The sequence below is a fragment of the Bidens hawaiensis genome, unplaced genomic scaffold (genome assembly GCF_021521415.1).
Source record: "Bidens hawaiensis isolate Kalapana, Puna unplaced genomic scaffold, B.hawaiensis_p1.1 tig00009541_1, whole genome shotgun sequence".
Lineage (NCBI taxonomy): Eukaryota > Viridiplantae > Streptophyta > Magnoliopsida > Asterales > Asteraceae > Bidens > Bidens hawaiensis.
Genome location: NW_027491709.1, coordinates 888,336 through 906,448, shown reverse-complemented (window position 1 = coordinate 906,448; position 18,113 = coordinate 888,336). Strand labels below are relative to the sequence as shown.

Here is an 18,113-nt window from a genome sequence, read left to right as displayed (position 1 = left end):
AATGTACTTAACTGCATCTAGGCCTGATATAATGTTTGCTGTTTGTCTTTGTGCACGTTTTCAGACAAATCCAAAAGAATCTCATTTGAAAGGTGCAAAGAGGATACTGCGGTATCTCAAGGGCAAGCCGAAGCTGGGGTTGTGGTACCCGAGAGGAGGAGACTTGGAGCTGGTCGCTTACACAGATTCTGATTATGGAGGGTGCAATCAGAGTCGGAAGTCAACAACTGGAGGATGTCAGTTTCTTGGTGGCAGATTGGTGTCGTGGACAAATGAGGCAGAATACATGGCAGCATCCAACTGCTGCTCTCAGGTTCTTTGGATTCAACAACAGTTGCGCGACTATGGTCTGAATTTCTTACTTACTCCTATTTGCATTGATAACACAGCTGCTATCTCAGTAACTAACAATCCCGTGAAACATAGTAAAACTAAACACATTGACATACGTCATCATTTCATACGGGATTGTGCTGAGAAGAAACTGATAATTCTTGAAAAGGTGGATACGCTTGATAATTTCGCTGATTTATATACTAAAGCGTTTGACAAATCCAGATTTCAAAACCTTATTGAACTAAATGGGATGATCAATCCCGAGTAACCATGCTTTTCTTGTGATTTTATAAAAAAAAAAAAAAAAACGTCACTAATCGCTTAAAAATATGTCGGTTACATCAGTTTGAAGGACTTGTCTTCGGATATGTTTTGGTCCTCATTTTCTACTTGTAGATTTTGAGGATAGCCATTAACCAGATTACTGATAGTGACCGGGGCGGTTTATGATGAGTTTTTCTTTCTTTCGCTTAAAATTAGTCGATCATACTTAGTTAGAAGGACACATACTAGTATGTGGTCGGTCCAGCTGATCCATTGGATCTTCGGGATAGCCGTTTACCTGAAGACTTTGTTTTGGTCGGGCGATTAATGTTAAAATTTTGAAAGAAAAAGGGGAAATGAAATTATTTTTCAAGTCTGTTACTTCGTAAGAAGTTCGTTAGCTATGTTTAACAGAAAATTGATCCAACCTTGGAAAATGATAGATATACTAACTTTGTGTGCTTAACTAGTGAAGTTATTAGGCTTAAAAGGCTTTAGGACAGTCATTGTATGTCAAGGTAACTTTTTATGGTGCGTAAAAGTAGACGTGATACAAACTAAATCTACTTGATTTTACGTGGAAACTCCTTAAGAGTTTTGCATGTCTTCATATATATCTTTCCCAATGATAGGCAGAAAAGCGATTACCCAGTCATACACGAGCCCATGTGTGTTCTGATTCCCGTGAAGATAGCGTCTCAAGATACTGCAGTGATCCAGATTCGGGACTTGCAGTTAATTTCTACTTTGAAGTCTATGTTCGTTCGAAAAAAAAATAAATAAAAAAAAATAAAAATAAATAAAAATATTTGGAGTTATTGAAACATATTAGAGATGACAAAATCAAGACTTCACAATCATTGAGTAAGAGAGAAGAACGGGAAGGAGATCAAGAATACTTACAACTTAATCAGACACTATGGGTCGAAGTCAATTCGGGGTGACTTGGGGAAAGTCAAATACGCTTTGAGGATAGATAGGAGGCATCAATATTTCTGAGTTGTTGCCCACTTAAATTTTGAGGCATAATTGAACCTAACTCGTATCACAGAAACGATGAAAACCACTTTAAGTTATACATGCTTACAACCTGTCTCTATATGTCATAATACAGCTAAACACGGATCTATGTGACAGTCACGTAATTAGTATGATTCCTGTTCGGATCTTTTCTAAAACGTAGCAGTCCCTATCGAGACTGAAATTTGATCCCTTATACTTTAAATTTTTTAAGTTTTTGTACTTAGATAGTTTTATGATTTTTTAACTGGTTACTTAGAATTGATCATGTCATTTATTCCTTAAAGGGAAGTTTTAAAGAGTTAATTGAAAAATGTTCAAATTGTAAGGTTTGATTTTGTAAATATAGGCGATGTTGTTAAACAGGCGAAGTTGTGAATAACTTCGCCTAGGCGAAGTTATCCGTAACTTCGCCTGTATAACCCAGACCCTATATAAGGATGTTCAACAGGTAAACTGTTCATCACTTTTCAATATCCAGCGAACTTATCCGGCGAACTTACCTATTCTCCGGCGAACTTGTTGTTTTATTTCGATTCCGAGTTATTTTTCCCAGATTTCATTAAGTTCAAGGTTCGAGATGTCGATTTATCGTCTAGATAACCTTAACATCATGTTTTCCGGATTCCTTAATCACGAAAACATCAACTGCACGTTGTTCCATAATCCTTACTGTCGCCGATTCAGATTCAGGCGAAGTTAGGGTTTAGGCGAAGTTATCCGTAACTTCGCCCGAAGCTTAAGTTCGCCTGAGGCGAAGTTATCCGTAACTTCGCCTGAAACTTAAATTCGCCTGAGGCGATGTTGAGATGAGGCGAAGTTAACATTAACTTCGCCTGGATCATTTTTACTTAATATTAATTAGACGAACTTAAAGCTGAAGCGAAGTTGTTCCCAACTTCGTCTCACCTTTAACTTCGCCTATAATGAGTTTATCACAACTTCGCTCATGGTAACTAAGCGAACTTGTGCTAAGTCTTAATGTTTAACTAACTTGGTTCGTTTGTTGCAGATATGGCTGCGGTAGCTGGTGCTGGAGGTGCAGGAGGAGACGATGGTGATAACCAACGTCAATTCTTCCCGGGTCACAATATGTACATTACACTTGACCCGGAGGCGAGCGGCGTGGACGATTACCGCGAGATCATAACTTTCCTCCTACGCTCGAGGATTTTTCATGCCATCACAAACACTCTGCCGATATCTCTACCAAATATCGAAGACTTCTGGCAGACGGTCGAATACGACTGTCGTGTTGAGCCCCCGGTCATGCGAGCGACTGTGAACAATCAACAAGTTCAATTCAATTCTGAACAGATACGGGTGGCATTACGGTTTGGAGAAGAGACGAGGGACGACCCAACTGAGTTCGTAGCTCCGTTTCGTGATGGAGCGTTTCTCCGAATGGGCTACTCTGGTTCATTAGGTGATACCCAGAGGAGGAAGGGTTTCCTTCTAGATCAGTGGCGCTTCCTCATGCACGTTATGATAGTTTGCATGTCTGGGAGGAAGGCGGCACAGATGGTATGGGTGCGACCATGCAGTCTGCAATGACTGCACTGACCTATAACAAACGTTATAGCTTCAGTCAAATGGTCTTCTACGAGATTGATAGACAAAGAAGGGCGATGTCTCGGGAGCGGTTCATTATGTACCCACGTTTTATCCAGATGATATTGAACCATGTGGCTCCGAGTCTACCTCAGAGACGCCCGATAAGATACGTGGAATCTGTGAGCAAACGTATCTTTGCTCAATGCCGCACTTCGAGTGCGAGGAGCAACCCTGAACGTCGTCCCAGGCATACTCCACTGTTTGGGTTTTTAATTAACCCAGAGTATGTTCCTGCTGGTGGGGACGAGTTCAGAGATCCTCAACCGCGACAGGCAAGAGCAACTCAAGCTCCACCTGCTGTGCCTGTTGTGTCGGCTGCAGAGGATATAGATCTTGACGCTGTATTTGGAGGTCAAGGTTATTTTGATATGGATCAAGTTGAAGAGGTGCAGGTCTCGGCTGCACAAGGTTTGGGTGTGAGAGCTACTAGAGCAGCTACATCGATGGCTGACTCCGATTTGGATGAGATCATGGATGAGGGGAGACGGTTGATGGTGTCTCGAGAGAGAACTTTTGGGAAGAGAAAGAGAACGGAGGATGATGAAGAGTCAGAAGAGGAAGAAGATATACATAAGCTGATTAGAAGATCAAGACGGGAAAGGATAGGTGCTGGCATGGGAGCTGGAGAGACTTCAAGGATGGTACGTTTTGCTCCGGCCGCACTGTCTGGTATGTCTATTGTTCCTTCTTCTGTACAGGTTACAAGTACAAGCGCTGCGGATGTTCCCGTGGTGGCTACATCATCTGCTGGCACTCCATCCATCACTGCTATCCAGACGTCGACTCCGGAGATCGTGTCTCTACCACCTCCAACGCTTACTCAGTCGGTGGTAGCTGCACGATTTGTAGAGTCAACGGTCGTTACTACTGCAGGGTTATCAGGTATGGTACCACCTGCGGTTACGCCTGCTTCTGATGTCTCGCCTTTGCCTATGTCAGACTCAGAGAGAATAGCTTCACTAGAGCGGATCGTGGCAGAGCAATCGAAGACTATTCAAAGCCTAGTGGAAGCAAATCAACTACAGTCATCCCTCCTGGTTGAGCATGGGAAAATTATAGATGCCTTGAAGGAGTTCTTGGCATCTCAGGGGGAGATGAGCTGTAAGGGCGACGAGCTCAGGACGAAATGAAGAAATGACCGAGACGATGATCCCAATGCATCGAAAGATGCAGGTGGTGAGCTGCCAAGAACTTCTCAAGCTCTTGGTACTTCCACAGCTGAGGGGGAGTCTGTCGACGCGGCTGGTGATGATGTGGTGTTGGTTGAGGATGACGTGATTGATGCGCTGAAGGAACTTGACGATGATATGTTCAGCGATGATGTGTTGTTTGATGAAGATGTGCTGCCGAGTGATGTGATTGAGAAGATCGGTGAGCAGATTGAGATTGAGAGTGAGATTGAGGAAGGAGAGATAGTAGTAGAAGACGTTGAACACGAGATCCCTGATGTTGAGAAAGCCGACATGGGTACTGAGATGGATAAGACTGAGTGGGAGGAGCAGCCTAGGTGGAAGGAAGGCTGTGCTCATTGGTTTATTAAGACCAAGAAGCCTGCTGTTCCAGCCATGTTCAAGAAGAGTTATAACATCAAAGGCTATGCTGAGTCGAAGAAGGGAATTATCTGTTGGATATATGATGAACAGATAAAGTTGTTTGTGGTGAAGCGTTATGATGGTATTCAATACTTCAAAAGAATGTTGAGATCTCTCAATACGTTGCCGGAATGTGAGGTGAAGGATTTGGCCAGGTTGGGCCTGATAAATAGAAGTGACGACAACATGGTAAGAGTGATTGGGAAGATAGTGTGGAAAGAAAGCATAAAAGAGAAGAAGTTTGAATTATTAAAGCCACAGAAAGGAAAGCTCGTGGAGGATACAGAAAGGGGAATGAGAGCAGATGGCAAGCCATGGATGGTGATGAAGTACAAACCGATCCGATGCATCAAGGAGGTTCCAATGAAGACTATGCCTCAAGATGTGTTGAAGAATCTAAAATGGTGGTACGTTGATTGCCAGACTGCTGAAGCCGTGATGGAAAACGAAGATGAACAAGAAGTGCTGAGGGTGTATGATCCGATGCATCTTGTTAACTTATCGAAAGCTGATCTGCAAGTGTTGAATGAAAAGAAGATATTCTATATTCCTGCTTGGAAGGATGAAGCAAGGAAATATCAGCGAGTAGTCACGGTGTGTGTTAGAGAAGGAGTGCACGCGTGAAGATACAGGATTACGAGACAAGAGCTGAAAGATCAAGATATGAAGCTACTGCCAAGGGGGAGTCTGTTGATGCATAAATGTCAGTAGTTTATATGTCTAATGTCTGTAATCGAGTCTGTAATATTGTTTGTGTATTTGTTTGTTAAAGCGAAGTTGTTGACAAGTTCGCTTAGGCGAACTTGTTAACCAAGCGAAGTTGTTGACAAGTTCGCCTAGGCGAACTTGTTGAACAAGCGAAGTTATGGACAACTTCGCCTGAGGCGAAGTTGTCGTGTATTTATATAGGCTACGGGTTTTCTGTTTAGGGGTTGATTGAGTAGTTCAAGTTACGTGTAATTCAGTGAGTCGAGTGACGTGAGGTCGAGAGTCTGTAAGTATCACGGTTTGAGTAATTAATATAACGTGTGTTTGTTCGTATCGTATTCGTGTGTTTCGTGTGATTGTATTCTACGTCCGTAACGATCTACACAGGGATTCCGCACCTGTGTATATCGGGATATCTCGTGTAATCCGTCAAGGGAACCTACAGATGGGCTTAAATCTCCTCTTACTTTTTGCTTCAAGCATTCTTCTTTCGTCTCCCTTGGAGCGTAATCAGCGATGCGGCAATTACTTGGAAGATGAATCGTGTGAACATGACGTGTTATGTTATCACAAGCAATTCCAGACCATTTGCAACAATCACTATTCTCCTCATGAACCCAAGATGAAAGCAGACCTGCATCATCTATGAGTCCATGCTTGAACCGGAGAAGTGCTTGTCTTTCATCGTCCATGCATAGCATAGTACTGGAATTTGCATTAGATAAACACAAATGAAATAAGGCCATAAAAAGAAGTAGATAAAGGTAGGAAGAAAATGAAAAACCAACACTCATATTTGATTAATGATGAAGAGAACTTGTAGAATGATTTGATAACTGAACTCAGGTTATGAAAAAATCAAGTACAAAGCTAGCAATAAATGGAACGAACCTAAACTAGCACAAGTTGAAAGGTTCGATGAACAAATCAATATCAGACATTTACATGCCAAGTGACCAAGTCAATATTCTTTTGTTGACCCAAATTTTATGTAGTTATATAATCCTTTTCCTTCTTTGATATTTTTCTAGAGATAGCAAGGGGCTCATTTATAGACAAACTAGTCATTTATCATATATATGGCTGCAAACGAACCGAATCGAATGAAGCCTTGTTCATGTTCGCTTGTTTAGCATTAAACTTGTTCACGAATGGTTCACGAACGCTAATCAAACGGCAAATCTTGTTTGTGTTCATTTATTAAGGAATTCAACATGTTAACGAACAATTTACGAACGCAAATGAACGTAAACAAAAAAAAAACAACAAATGTGACATTGTTAATCCAAAAAATTACACATAATCATTTTAATTAAATATAGCGTTAACACTTTGTGATAATAATAATCATAAGCATAATCATACCCCAATTGATGGTTTTTAATTGATAATGTCTATGAAACAAAAGTTATATTTGTTGTTAGTTAAAGCAAGACTTTATAAAACAAACATTAACGAAACAAACATGACATAAATAATAAAATTATAAAATTCAAATGTTAGGTTAGTTATTACAAATAAGATATTATAAAAATATAAAACAAACCTTTAACTAATAAAAATAAACAAACGAACGTAAACAAACATAAATGAACACATTACCGAACGTTCACGAACACAAATGAACGAGCGTAGCCTCTGTTCATGTTCGTTTATTTAACTAAATAAACAAAATTTCTTGTTTGTGTTCGTTCATTTATTAAACGAACGAACGAACGAACGTAAACAAACTTTCCGCTTAACGATTCACGAACTATTCGCCGAACGTTTGGTTCATTTACAACCCTAATCATATATCTTTAGCACATAAAACAGTCAAGAGTTAAGCATAGTGTCTTAAAATCGATATAGTCCTCTTTGATGACTTGTTCAAAAGGATTATATTAGACTGTGGTCAACGCAAAGGATATATCGCATCATTCTGTCCTATCACCTTTTTCTCTCTTTTCAACTTATTCTCTTTCTTAACTCTTCTTTCTTCTTTCCTCTCACAATACTCCAAATACAATGCACCTCACCTCAAACGTTACCTTAAATGCATATACACTCCAATGCAAGTCTTTCAATGCATATGTCACGTCATCCAAATGCAAAATAAATACCTTACATTGGTCATGGTCTTATTATGCTAGTAACATATTATTTGTAGTCATATATAACATATTTATTAATCATATAATTCAACCATTTGGGTGAGGGCTAGATGTTTTTATAATTCTATATAAAATTAAATAGAAGTTTAGTTTTTTTTTTTTCTCGTCACCACGACCATACTTGAGAAAAACTTTGTTATATGACTGCAACGTTTTTCTTTGATCTTTGGGTGAGTATAGCTAGACCAATCTCACGACATCTTGTTTACACCCAATCCATCAAGACCTCTAGTGACATGAGCACCTAGAACAATACATACATTTGTTACCAATAGTAGAGTTGGGGACAATATTAATATAAGCACAAAAGGTTACACTCGATTGGGGAAAAGGCTGATTTATTGCTAAAACATTCAACACCTGATACTAAGTAGTTATCGTCAAACATCGCTACCTAGTTTTTGACTGAAACTAATAATATGGTGTTGAAATTAATAGGATGAAATGAGAATTGAATAAATAAAATGAACTTATAGTCCTATATATAGTTGTGTCGATGGAATATTGTGTCGTGTTAAGTAATTGACGGAATCTTGAAACGTGTCAAAGAATTGGCCTAATCTTGCATCGTGTTAAATAATTGGCAGAGCCTTGTACCGTATCAAATAATTGACCGACATGCAAAACTATGTGCTAGTCAAACAAGTCATATAATACACGACGCCACCAGCCCTTGACACCTCTACACATTTTTTGAGTTGGCAAAGCATATACTGAGTGGTAAATTTCTGTTATAGGTTATGACTTGGGAGGATGTTAATGTGTACTCAACATTTAACATTTAGGACGCGTTCGTTTAACATGATGGAATGAAATTAGAGTTAGAATTTGCATAGGATTTGGAATTTGAAGGAATTGGATATGGAATATGAAATTCCAATAGGTATTGGAATTTAAAAGAATTGAAATCCAATTCCATTCTTGATGTGTTCGTTTAACAAATGAATTGGAATCGTTTTTTTTAACAAGGATAATGGCGGAAACATTTTAGTTTTTTTAGATTTTTTGTTTTTGATTTATATTTTGGTTATGATTTTTTTTTTTTTTTTTGAATTTTTTTAGGAGTTTTCTATTAAGATAAAAAAACCCTCCAAAAAAATATTCAAAAATACTAATAAAAAATTCATAACTCAAAATATAAATCAAAAACAAAAAAAGTGAAAAAAACTAAAATATTTATTCGTTGTTCTCGTTAAAAAATCATAATAATAAAAAATAATAAAATCTGAGAAAAGATTCCAACAAATTCACTTGAAATCCTCCACATTTTGGAAGGATTTAGAATTCTTTTATTTACAAGAACTTGAAGGAATTGAATTCCAATTCCAATTCCAATTCCTTGACAACCGAACACACCTAAATAAAATTAAGATTTCAATTCAAACGAAACGAACACGCCATACCATGGAATTTTAATGTCAATTCCTTTGAATTCTAACGAATTCTGTGAAACGAACGTGCCCTTATTCTTAAACGTGATAGATTATCTTTTTATCTTGTCCATAGTTACCACAAGAGCCTAATCATCACCTGTCTTATTCACCTACTAATTCATTCCCACTTATACTTGTCACTCACCATTCACTTTCTTATTTTACTTTTAAAAATCATTTAGTAATTATTTAATTAATTATTCATTGCTCATGCCTTGTCTAACGTGTAACGAGTGTGCGCTCACTCACGCCAATCATCTCACACATGACGGGCACACCGTGGCGCCACCCTCATGTCGTTACTATTATGTTCATAAAAACGTGACTTGATATAACTAGTTATATTAGCGGAATCATTGTCAAGCCATTGGATTAGATGTGTTATGTTAAATAGCAAGTAGTGAAAAGTTTGGTCACATCAAGACATTTTAAATGTTTACCAACTAGTTTTTAACCCGGCGCGTTGCACCGGGCAGGTTGGTAAATCCGAACGTTGGTAAGACACAAGCATTACCGGTCTTAAGTGTTAAGGCGGTAAGTTGACGTGAATTCGGCCAGTTTCTGTTACATGTGTTATTGTACGGAAACTAAAACAAAAAAAGTTATAAAAATTGAGATGGAACATTGGGATAGCGTTAGTCGGTGAAACTCGAGCGTTGTTGGTCCTTGACGGTGAGTCTGTGCAAATTTGGTTGGGTTTTTCACGTTCGTTATAAAACCAAACTAAAAAAAAGAATTGTCATTCGGTCAGTTTTGTTATGGTACCATAACTAAAACAAAATGCGGTAAGTCTACGCAAATTATGTCAGTTTTTATCACATCCGTTACGGTATATTGGTATTGAAACTAAACTAATAAAAAACAAACATAACAAAGATAATTAGAAATATAATTATCAAAGTTTAAAACAAAAGACAAAACAAAAAAAACAAAACTTGGTCCAATGGAATTTTGCCAAATGGACCAATCATAGTCCAGCGTAGCCAAACTTCTCTTTATATATTAGTAATAGTAATATATATTTTGGTTGGTTAACTTGTTAATGACAAATAATTCATATAAAATAACAAAAAACGAAACTTAACTCCTTAGTTAAATAAGAGAACATACCTTTTATATGAGGATATAGGAGTGTAAACATATTGATACAAGACATAAATAACAACCAGGCATCATGGTTTAGGCATGTTTTTAGCTACGGGCTTGACACGTTTGATTTCTTTGTGGATTTTTTAAAAATAAAAAATTGTCAAAGAAATCGGGCCTAAAAGAAATTGGAATGAATGCATTTGTGGAGTAAAATATGAAAAATAAATAGCTTGAAGAATTAAAAATATAAAAACTAGTTACAATGATTTGAACTCATCAATGGCCAATTCAAATGGAACTTTCATTGAAGTTAATTATTATAATGAACATAAAGTACAAATAGTCGGTTTCATTTATTGCTGTAAATTGGTCGAGCTGTTTATAAGCTATTTGAGATCAATTTAATAAAAACTTGAATTAAACCGAGCTTAAACAAGATTAAGTTTAAGATTGAATAGAAAAATAAGACCATGACTTCACTCATGAGGCTCAACCGCTCAAGTGAAATTAATAAAACTTGAAATATGTTGAGCTTAAAACAAGATCGAGTTTAAGCTTGTATATGAAAATAAGTCCATGGTTTCACTTATGAGGCTTAAATAGACTTAGGGGGTGTTTGTTTTTTCTTCAAACATCTTCAAGGGAGCTAATGTCTGCAGGCGCGCAGACATTACCCTTGAAGACTGTTTGTTTTTTTTCTTAAAACAGATCTGAAGTTATCTTCTTTCATCTTAAAAGAAAAGCAAGGAAATCTTGCTTAAAACATCTTCACAAAAAAACCTTTGCAGCCACCCTCTCATCCACTGCTCCTACCACCGTCCGCCAACACCACCACCCACCGTACGCCGCCACCACCACCCCCGTACCCCGCCGCCACCGTCCACCACCATCCACCGCCACCACCACCGTCCACCACCCACCATCCATCACCACCACCGTCCACCACCCACCATCCATCACCACCACCGTCCGCCACCACCACCACCATCCATCACCGCCACCACCACCATCCATCACCCACCACCACCACCATCCATCACCGCCACCACCACCACCATCCATCACCGCCACCACCACCGTCCACCACCCACCATCCATCACCACCACCGTCCACCACCCACCATCCATCACCACCACCGTCCGCCACCACCACCACCATCCATCACCACCACCGTCCACCACCCACCATCCATCACCACCACCATCCATCACCACCACCACCATCCATCACCGCCACCACCACCATCCATCACCCACCACCACCACCATCCATCACCACCACCGTCCACCACCAACCAAAACCATCCATCACCACCACCCATTGTCCACCACCACCATCCACCGCCACTACCCACCGTCCGCCGCCACTACCACCATCCACCACCACCACCTTCCACCACCCACCAAAACCAAATCGGCATGGCAAGCAAAGACTAAAAACTAGATGTAACTTGAATAAATGACTTCTATCTTGTGAGATAAGTTTGACAGTTATGCAGACAGTATCAGCTTATAAAAACAAACAGTCTTATATTTTCAGCTTGCAGATCTTCAGACCACATCTTCAGTTGCAGACATGAAAACAGATGAAATCAGCTTGCAGACAGTTTATGTCTGCAAAAACAAACAGCACCTTAAAAAGAACTTGGCTCAAACCGAGCTTAAACAAGATCGACTTTAAGCTTAATCATAAAAAATAAGACCATGGCTTCACTTAAGAAGTTCAAGTAGACTTTTAATAAAAACTTGAATCAAACCAAGCTTAAAAGAACGAGTTTAAGCTTTAATATAAAAATAAGACCGTGAAGCAAGACCATGGTTTCACTTGTGAGGCTCAAGCATACTTAATAAAAACTCGAAACAAACTGAGCTTATACAAGATCGAGTTTAAGCTTGAATATAAAAACAAGACCATGGCTTCACTTATGAGCAGTGTTTTGGAGACCGGACTGGCTCGACTAGTCCAACCAAGATTCAGTCACCTGACCGGCCCGCTTTTATATAGTTCGCCCAGTTCTTAAAAAATCGGCCGACTCAGAGCGGTTCACCGGTCCGACCAGAGAACCGGACTGGTTGATCTGGTTTACTATGAAAAAATATATTTTTTTTTAAATTTAAATTTTTTCCAACCTTGACAGCCATTTTTGAGAAAAAGTTGTTCGGCCAGTCTGACCAGTTGTCCCAGTAGCCAGTCCGGTTTGTTGTCCGATCTAGTTATGAAACATTGCTTATGAGACTCTTTAAGTAGAGTTGACAAAAACTTTCAACTTAGAGTTCTGGCTAATATCCAAAATCAGATAAAACTAGATGAATTCCATGTCAAATAATTATTTGACAAGGAAAAAAAAAACTTTGAATGCAACAATGATTAACAATGATAAAAAAAACTTTCATGTCAATTTTTTTTTTAATAATTCAATTCTTCGTTGTTGCTTATAACAATGATTAACAATGACAAATTGACAATACAACATAATCCTGATAAAAATAATATGATTTATAAAAAAGAGGAACATATAAAGATAACCCAAAGATAAGTATCTCATAACTTCATCTCATCATCTTTGTGATTTTACAAAATTAAACAAAAACATTTTAACTGCTGAATAAAGCATATTATTTAATAAAACCAAGAACAATGATCTTCAAAACACCATAAATAAAAGCCGGCTAACCTTAATAAGGAGAGTACTTGTCACCATCACCACCAGCGGACCGCAACTTCTTGTAAGCCGATATGACCGAAGGAATAACCGCTGCAAGTGCGAGTGAAAGATACTCCGAGCTGCTTGTTTTAACCGTGATTTGCCCACTCATTTTATTATTAAGCCCGGCTCGAAGAGTCACTTTCGAGTTCCGCCCCGCTGAAAATTGAGCCAAACTGTTTAACCCGAGCGCCAAATCACCCCTCCATTTTATAATAGATAACCCGATAGTTGACTGGATTTGACCGATCGGGTAATCGAGCTCACGTCGTTGGACCTCGATGTTGGCTCCATAAGCCGAATCTGTTTGGAACCAAACCGTACCCGCACTCCCGATGATCGCGTATTGTCTCCCGAGTGCGATTTGATCTTCGACTTTAAACCCGGTCACAATGTTTTCCCCAAGAAACGTGACCGACACCCCTGCAGCAGTTTTGTTTTTCTTCAAATTCTTGAATTTGGTCTCGCCTCTGACTATATAAGCCAACTGTTTCCCGATCGGTTGGATGTCAAAACCGGCCATAGTAGAAACATTCTCCCCGTATTTCGCAGAAACCGAGGAATCCATATTAATGCTGAAATCTTTCTTATCTTTGGTGACTTGAACCGAGATCACAGCAGGAAAACGGTTAGCAATGGCTAAGGTTTGTTCAACGTTGACTCCATCATAACCACAGTCATGGTCCCAACCGTGGGTGTCAAGAACGGGTCGGGCCAGAAACTGTGAAGTGGGCTCCAAGAAACGGAACCGGTACGCAGGGTTATCACTGTCGAAAGACGGTGGTAATGCCATGTCGGGTAACGGGACTGCTATTGGTGCGGGTGCGTCCCCTTCGCCTTCTTCTTCCTGGTAAGTCTGACCGGTCAAACCATCGGGGCCTTTCTTTTTCATTTCTTTCATCCTTTTAACTTCTTCTTTCCATTGTTTCTTCTGTAAAAGCTTCACTCGGTAATCATATTCATCATAGTAAGCTTTTTTCTGTTCTTTGCTAAGCTTTGCAAGTTGAGATCGTTTTAATGGTTTGAAGGGGGGGAGCTGGTCATACTCATCTTCATCTTCTTCACGGTCAGAATCGGTCAACTCTGCCAGGTCAACATCTGAATCACCAGCGTCACCACCCTGATCGGCCGACAGCTTCGGGTGAGCACGAGACTGTAACATAGAAGACAACATGTACGGTAGTGGTGGGGCCCGCACACGGAACCCGAAAAGCTTCCGGCTGTCAAACGGGTCTTGTGGTTTAGTCAAAGCATTCGCTTCTGATAATATCTTCATCGAGTAACACAACATAAGAAGCTGTGGCCGCCAAGTTTGACCATTTGGAAGCACCTTTTGATCTTCACGATTCTTCCGACAAGACTGATGGTTCTCAACTAAAGAAACCGGGTTCATCAAACCCGGACTCATCATTCTCAAATCACCAACCGCTTGGCCGATGGCTTGTTGAACCACATGTGACCGTTGAGTCACGAACATTTCATAACTCAACGGAGTCCCGTTCGACCCCTCAGGTGGGGCTGACGCGCCATGTGTGAAAGTAACAATTGCGCTTCGCCAGATGGCAGAACCGAGTGAGCTGGTGATGGTTTTGAGTAATGGAATGTCATTATGATCTCGGGTCTGTGCATCCAAACGGTCCACATAAAGAACAATATCAGGCGGATTTTTCTTTGTGAACCTTTTAGCTGATGCTAATACACTCCTGTTATACCCTTGTTCCATCACAGAGGTCCGAAGCCCAGGTGTGTCCAAAACCCGAACAGTAACTCCACCCACCACACCCGTTATCTCCTTAACAGTACCAGTAGCGGTATGAAAAGCACCAACCGGGGTTTTTTCTTCACCAAAGATGGAGTTAATTGTAGCACTTTTACCGACACCAGCTTTTCCAATGACCAAAATGTTGACCGAGAAGTCAAGCTCAGTATCACCAGCAGCAGCTTCAAGCTCGCTAGCCTTTCGTTTAGCAGCATCAAGACTAAACGCTTGACCCGTTTGTCGGCCCACGATGAGTGCCAGCCTGTAAAGAACCTGTGCAGCTACTGATTCGTCTGGTGAAAGCCCTAATCTTTGAACAAGTCTTAAGAACTTCATCCTGATGGCTTGTAGTTTCTCAAGTTTCGTCCTTTCTTCTTCAGTTAAATTGGGTTCGGTTTCACCAGCACTCATGAGACTTGTGGGATTAAAAATGTTGGCACGTGGCGGCCTTGGGGCAGCTCTCATGGCCTGAAGTGAAGAGCCTAACCCAGCCGGGCGTTCAACTGTAAAAAGCCTTGACCCGTCTTCTGAAGAGAAGGTAATGTTTCCGCCCTCTGAACTGCCATCAGCCGCTGCTTTCAGAAGGGCGGCTAACGCGGCTGAATCAAAAAGCTCTTTCCCATCTTCTTCATCATCCTCTTCTTCTGAATCAGTGACGATCTGACCGTCCATTTGTGAACGATCTAGAGAACTCTCACCATCAGTATTGGAACCACCGTCGCCTTCCAGCTCCTCTATAAACTGCTTAGCGGCTTCTGAACTTTCATCTGAATGGGACCCATCAGATTCTTCTAGAACGAATTTGTCAGCCGGCCTGTTTTCTATACCATTATCTGCATCCTCAGGCTTATCTTTGGTCAACACTTCAGTTGACTTATCTGCGTCTCCCTCCAAACCAACTACAGAAACATCTTCAACATCATTCAAAGCGGTCTTAACAACCACTGGCTCGGTTTCTTGACCCGAATAATCAACTTCCTTCTCTACATCTTCAACCGCCAATGGTGCAAACTTGCTATCAGTTACTCCAACAACCTCCTTATCCACCACTTCTTCTAAAACAGAACTCAACTTATCAGTTTCCGCCACATCAGCACCATCTTCTTCCACCTTAGTAACTACCGCCACCGCCGCCACTCCTGGTAGTGGCAAATCAACATCTACGGCGTCGTCCACAACAGAATCAACTTCAGGGGTCACCTTCACATCTTCTGCCTCAACAGATGCTAATTCAGGTTTTTCAACATCAACCTTACCAACCACCGCCACATCAGAGTCACCTTCAGCGGTCACCTTCACATCTTTTGCATCAACAGTTTCAAGTTCAGGTTTTTCATCATCAACTGCCGCCGCATCAGAGTCACCTTCAGTGGTCACCTTCACATCTTCTGCATCAGCAGTTCGTAATTCAGGTTTTTCTTCAACAGTTTTAGCGACCACTGCCGCATAAGACTCACCTTCAGTGGCCACCTTCACATCTTTTGCATCAACTGATTCAAAATTAGGCGTTTCTTCATCAGTGTTGTTAACCGCAGCAGAATCACCTACAAAAGTAACATTCACATCATTAGAAATGGTTCTGTAAATGAACTAAACGTACGGCAGGAAGTTCATTCGTTTATAATAAACGAACAAACATGAACACATAATTTCATTCGATTAACTAAATGAAAAACATGAACAGAAGCCATGCTCATTCAACCGTGTTTGTGAACGCTATAAAATGTGTTAGCTTACGTCTGTTAACGTCCGTTTGTTTGTGTTTGTTCATTAAATGTTTTTATACTTCTTAATGACTTTTCTAGTCTTATCATATTCATTTAAGCAAAACTATTAATTACAAAACAAATATATATATATATATATATATCAGTATTTTGTGATTAATTTATATGTAAACTAACATATCAATATGAATGTTTAAAAAAAAAAGTAACACAGACTTGGTATTTGGATCGAACCGTTACCAGTGACCATTATTGATTAGCCAAATAAAATAAAACAGTGTTTGTAAGGATTTGTGTTCATTCGTTTTTGGTTGTGAACCGTTCATAAACAAGTTCATTTCTTTAATAAACAAACTCGAATAAAACATGGTTTGTGTTGTATAGTGTTAGTTCGTATTTCGTGAATCGTTCACAAACAAGTTCATTTCCTTAATAAACAAACACGAAATATAAAACATGGTTTGTGTTATATAGCGTCCGTTCATTTGTGTTCGTGAACCGTTCATGACCAAGCTCATTTCCTCAATAAACAAACACAAACAAAAAATTTCATTCAATTACCCTACCCGTTCACAAACCATTCGCTTGTCCAATAAAAGCTTAACGGATAAACATAAACATCAAAACTCTAAATTCAATCACTTCAAACAACAAATTCATTACCTTCATCAGAGCCACCAACCAACAACACATCCTCATCCTCATCTGTATTCGCAACCACCACCACCACACCCGGCGCAGGCGTCTCAACCTTCACCTCCTCGACAACCGAATCCCCTTCCTCAGTAACCTTCACACCATTCTCCACAACACTTGTATTCTCCCCAGCCTTATCTCCTTCACTTCCTATCCCTAACTTAACCTTTTCGGCATCATTAACCTCATCATCCGCTTCGGTTTTCGGCAACGGAAACTCCGAAGGCTCCGAAAACGTCTCCTCACCTTCATCTACATTCGCTAGGGTTTCTAAATCCTTATTATTATTATCTATCACCGTCTCAAACGCCTCTTCCTCACCGCTAGCAAAACCCTCGGTTTCGTCATCACTACTAACAACAACACTCTTCAAATTATTATTATTATCAACAACGGAATTGACACCGTTGGATTCAATTTTGTCGGAAGAAAGAGAGGCTGATGGTTTGGAGTCCATGGATAGTGAAATTGTGAAACAGGTGGATGATTAAGAGGTGAAATTGATGGTGGAATTGGGGAGTTAGGGTTTATGATAAGGGTATGAAATTGAAGGATAAGGTTTTGGGCGAAGAGGATGGAAGAAAGAAAGAAATGGCAGGCAGCCGCTACACACAGAAACAAAAGTGAGGGGTTTGGGGGGCTTTTGTTGTTGGGCTTTTGGTGAGTGTATGGGATATGACGGATTTACCCCTGATTGGGAGAGAGATTTTTTGCATTTGCATTTGCATTTACGTTTGTAGATAGTTGATTCGGAAATGATAAAAATAAAGAAAATTAATTATCGGATATTATATTTATATTATATTATATATGATATAAGTGTTTTTTATTTTAAGAGGTATCACTTTTATTGTATATTACACAAGTAATAATACATATAATTTTAATAATGTAGGGGTAATATAGTCTTTACTCATTCAATGATAATTACAATAATGGTCCTTCAACTTCAATCAAGTTTTGTTAATTAATTAAATACTTACACATTTTCCCCTGGTTCTAAACCAATTACCCTCA

General features: G+C 39.7%; 1 protein-coding gene across 2 annotated transcripts; it reads right to left on the bottom strand.

The window, feature by feature from the left end:
* Positions 1-12,765: 12,765 nt before the first annotated feature.
* On the bottom strand, positions 12,766-17,592 carry LOC143532763 (translocase of chloroplast 159, chloroplastic-like). Of its 2 annotated transcripts, XM_077027721.1 has the most exons (3): positions 17,064-17,592; positions 16,038-16,217; positions 12,766-15,953 (listed from the first exon to the last, which is right to left on the bottom strand). In XM_077027721.1, the coding sequence occupies exons 1-3, from the start codon at positions 17,551-17,553 to the stop codon at positions 12,886-12,888; spliced, it is 3,738 nt and encodes a 1,245-aa protein (XP_076883836.1). In that variant the 5' UTR covers positions 17,554-17,592; the 3' UTR covers positions 12,766-12,885. The 2 variants fall into 2 exon arrangements, with proteins under 2 accessions (XP_076883836.1, XP_076883835.1); XM_077027720.1 differs by having other exon boundaries at positions 12,766-16,217.
* Positions 17,593-18,113: the final 521 nt, after the last annotated feature.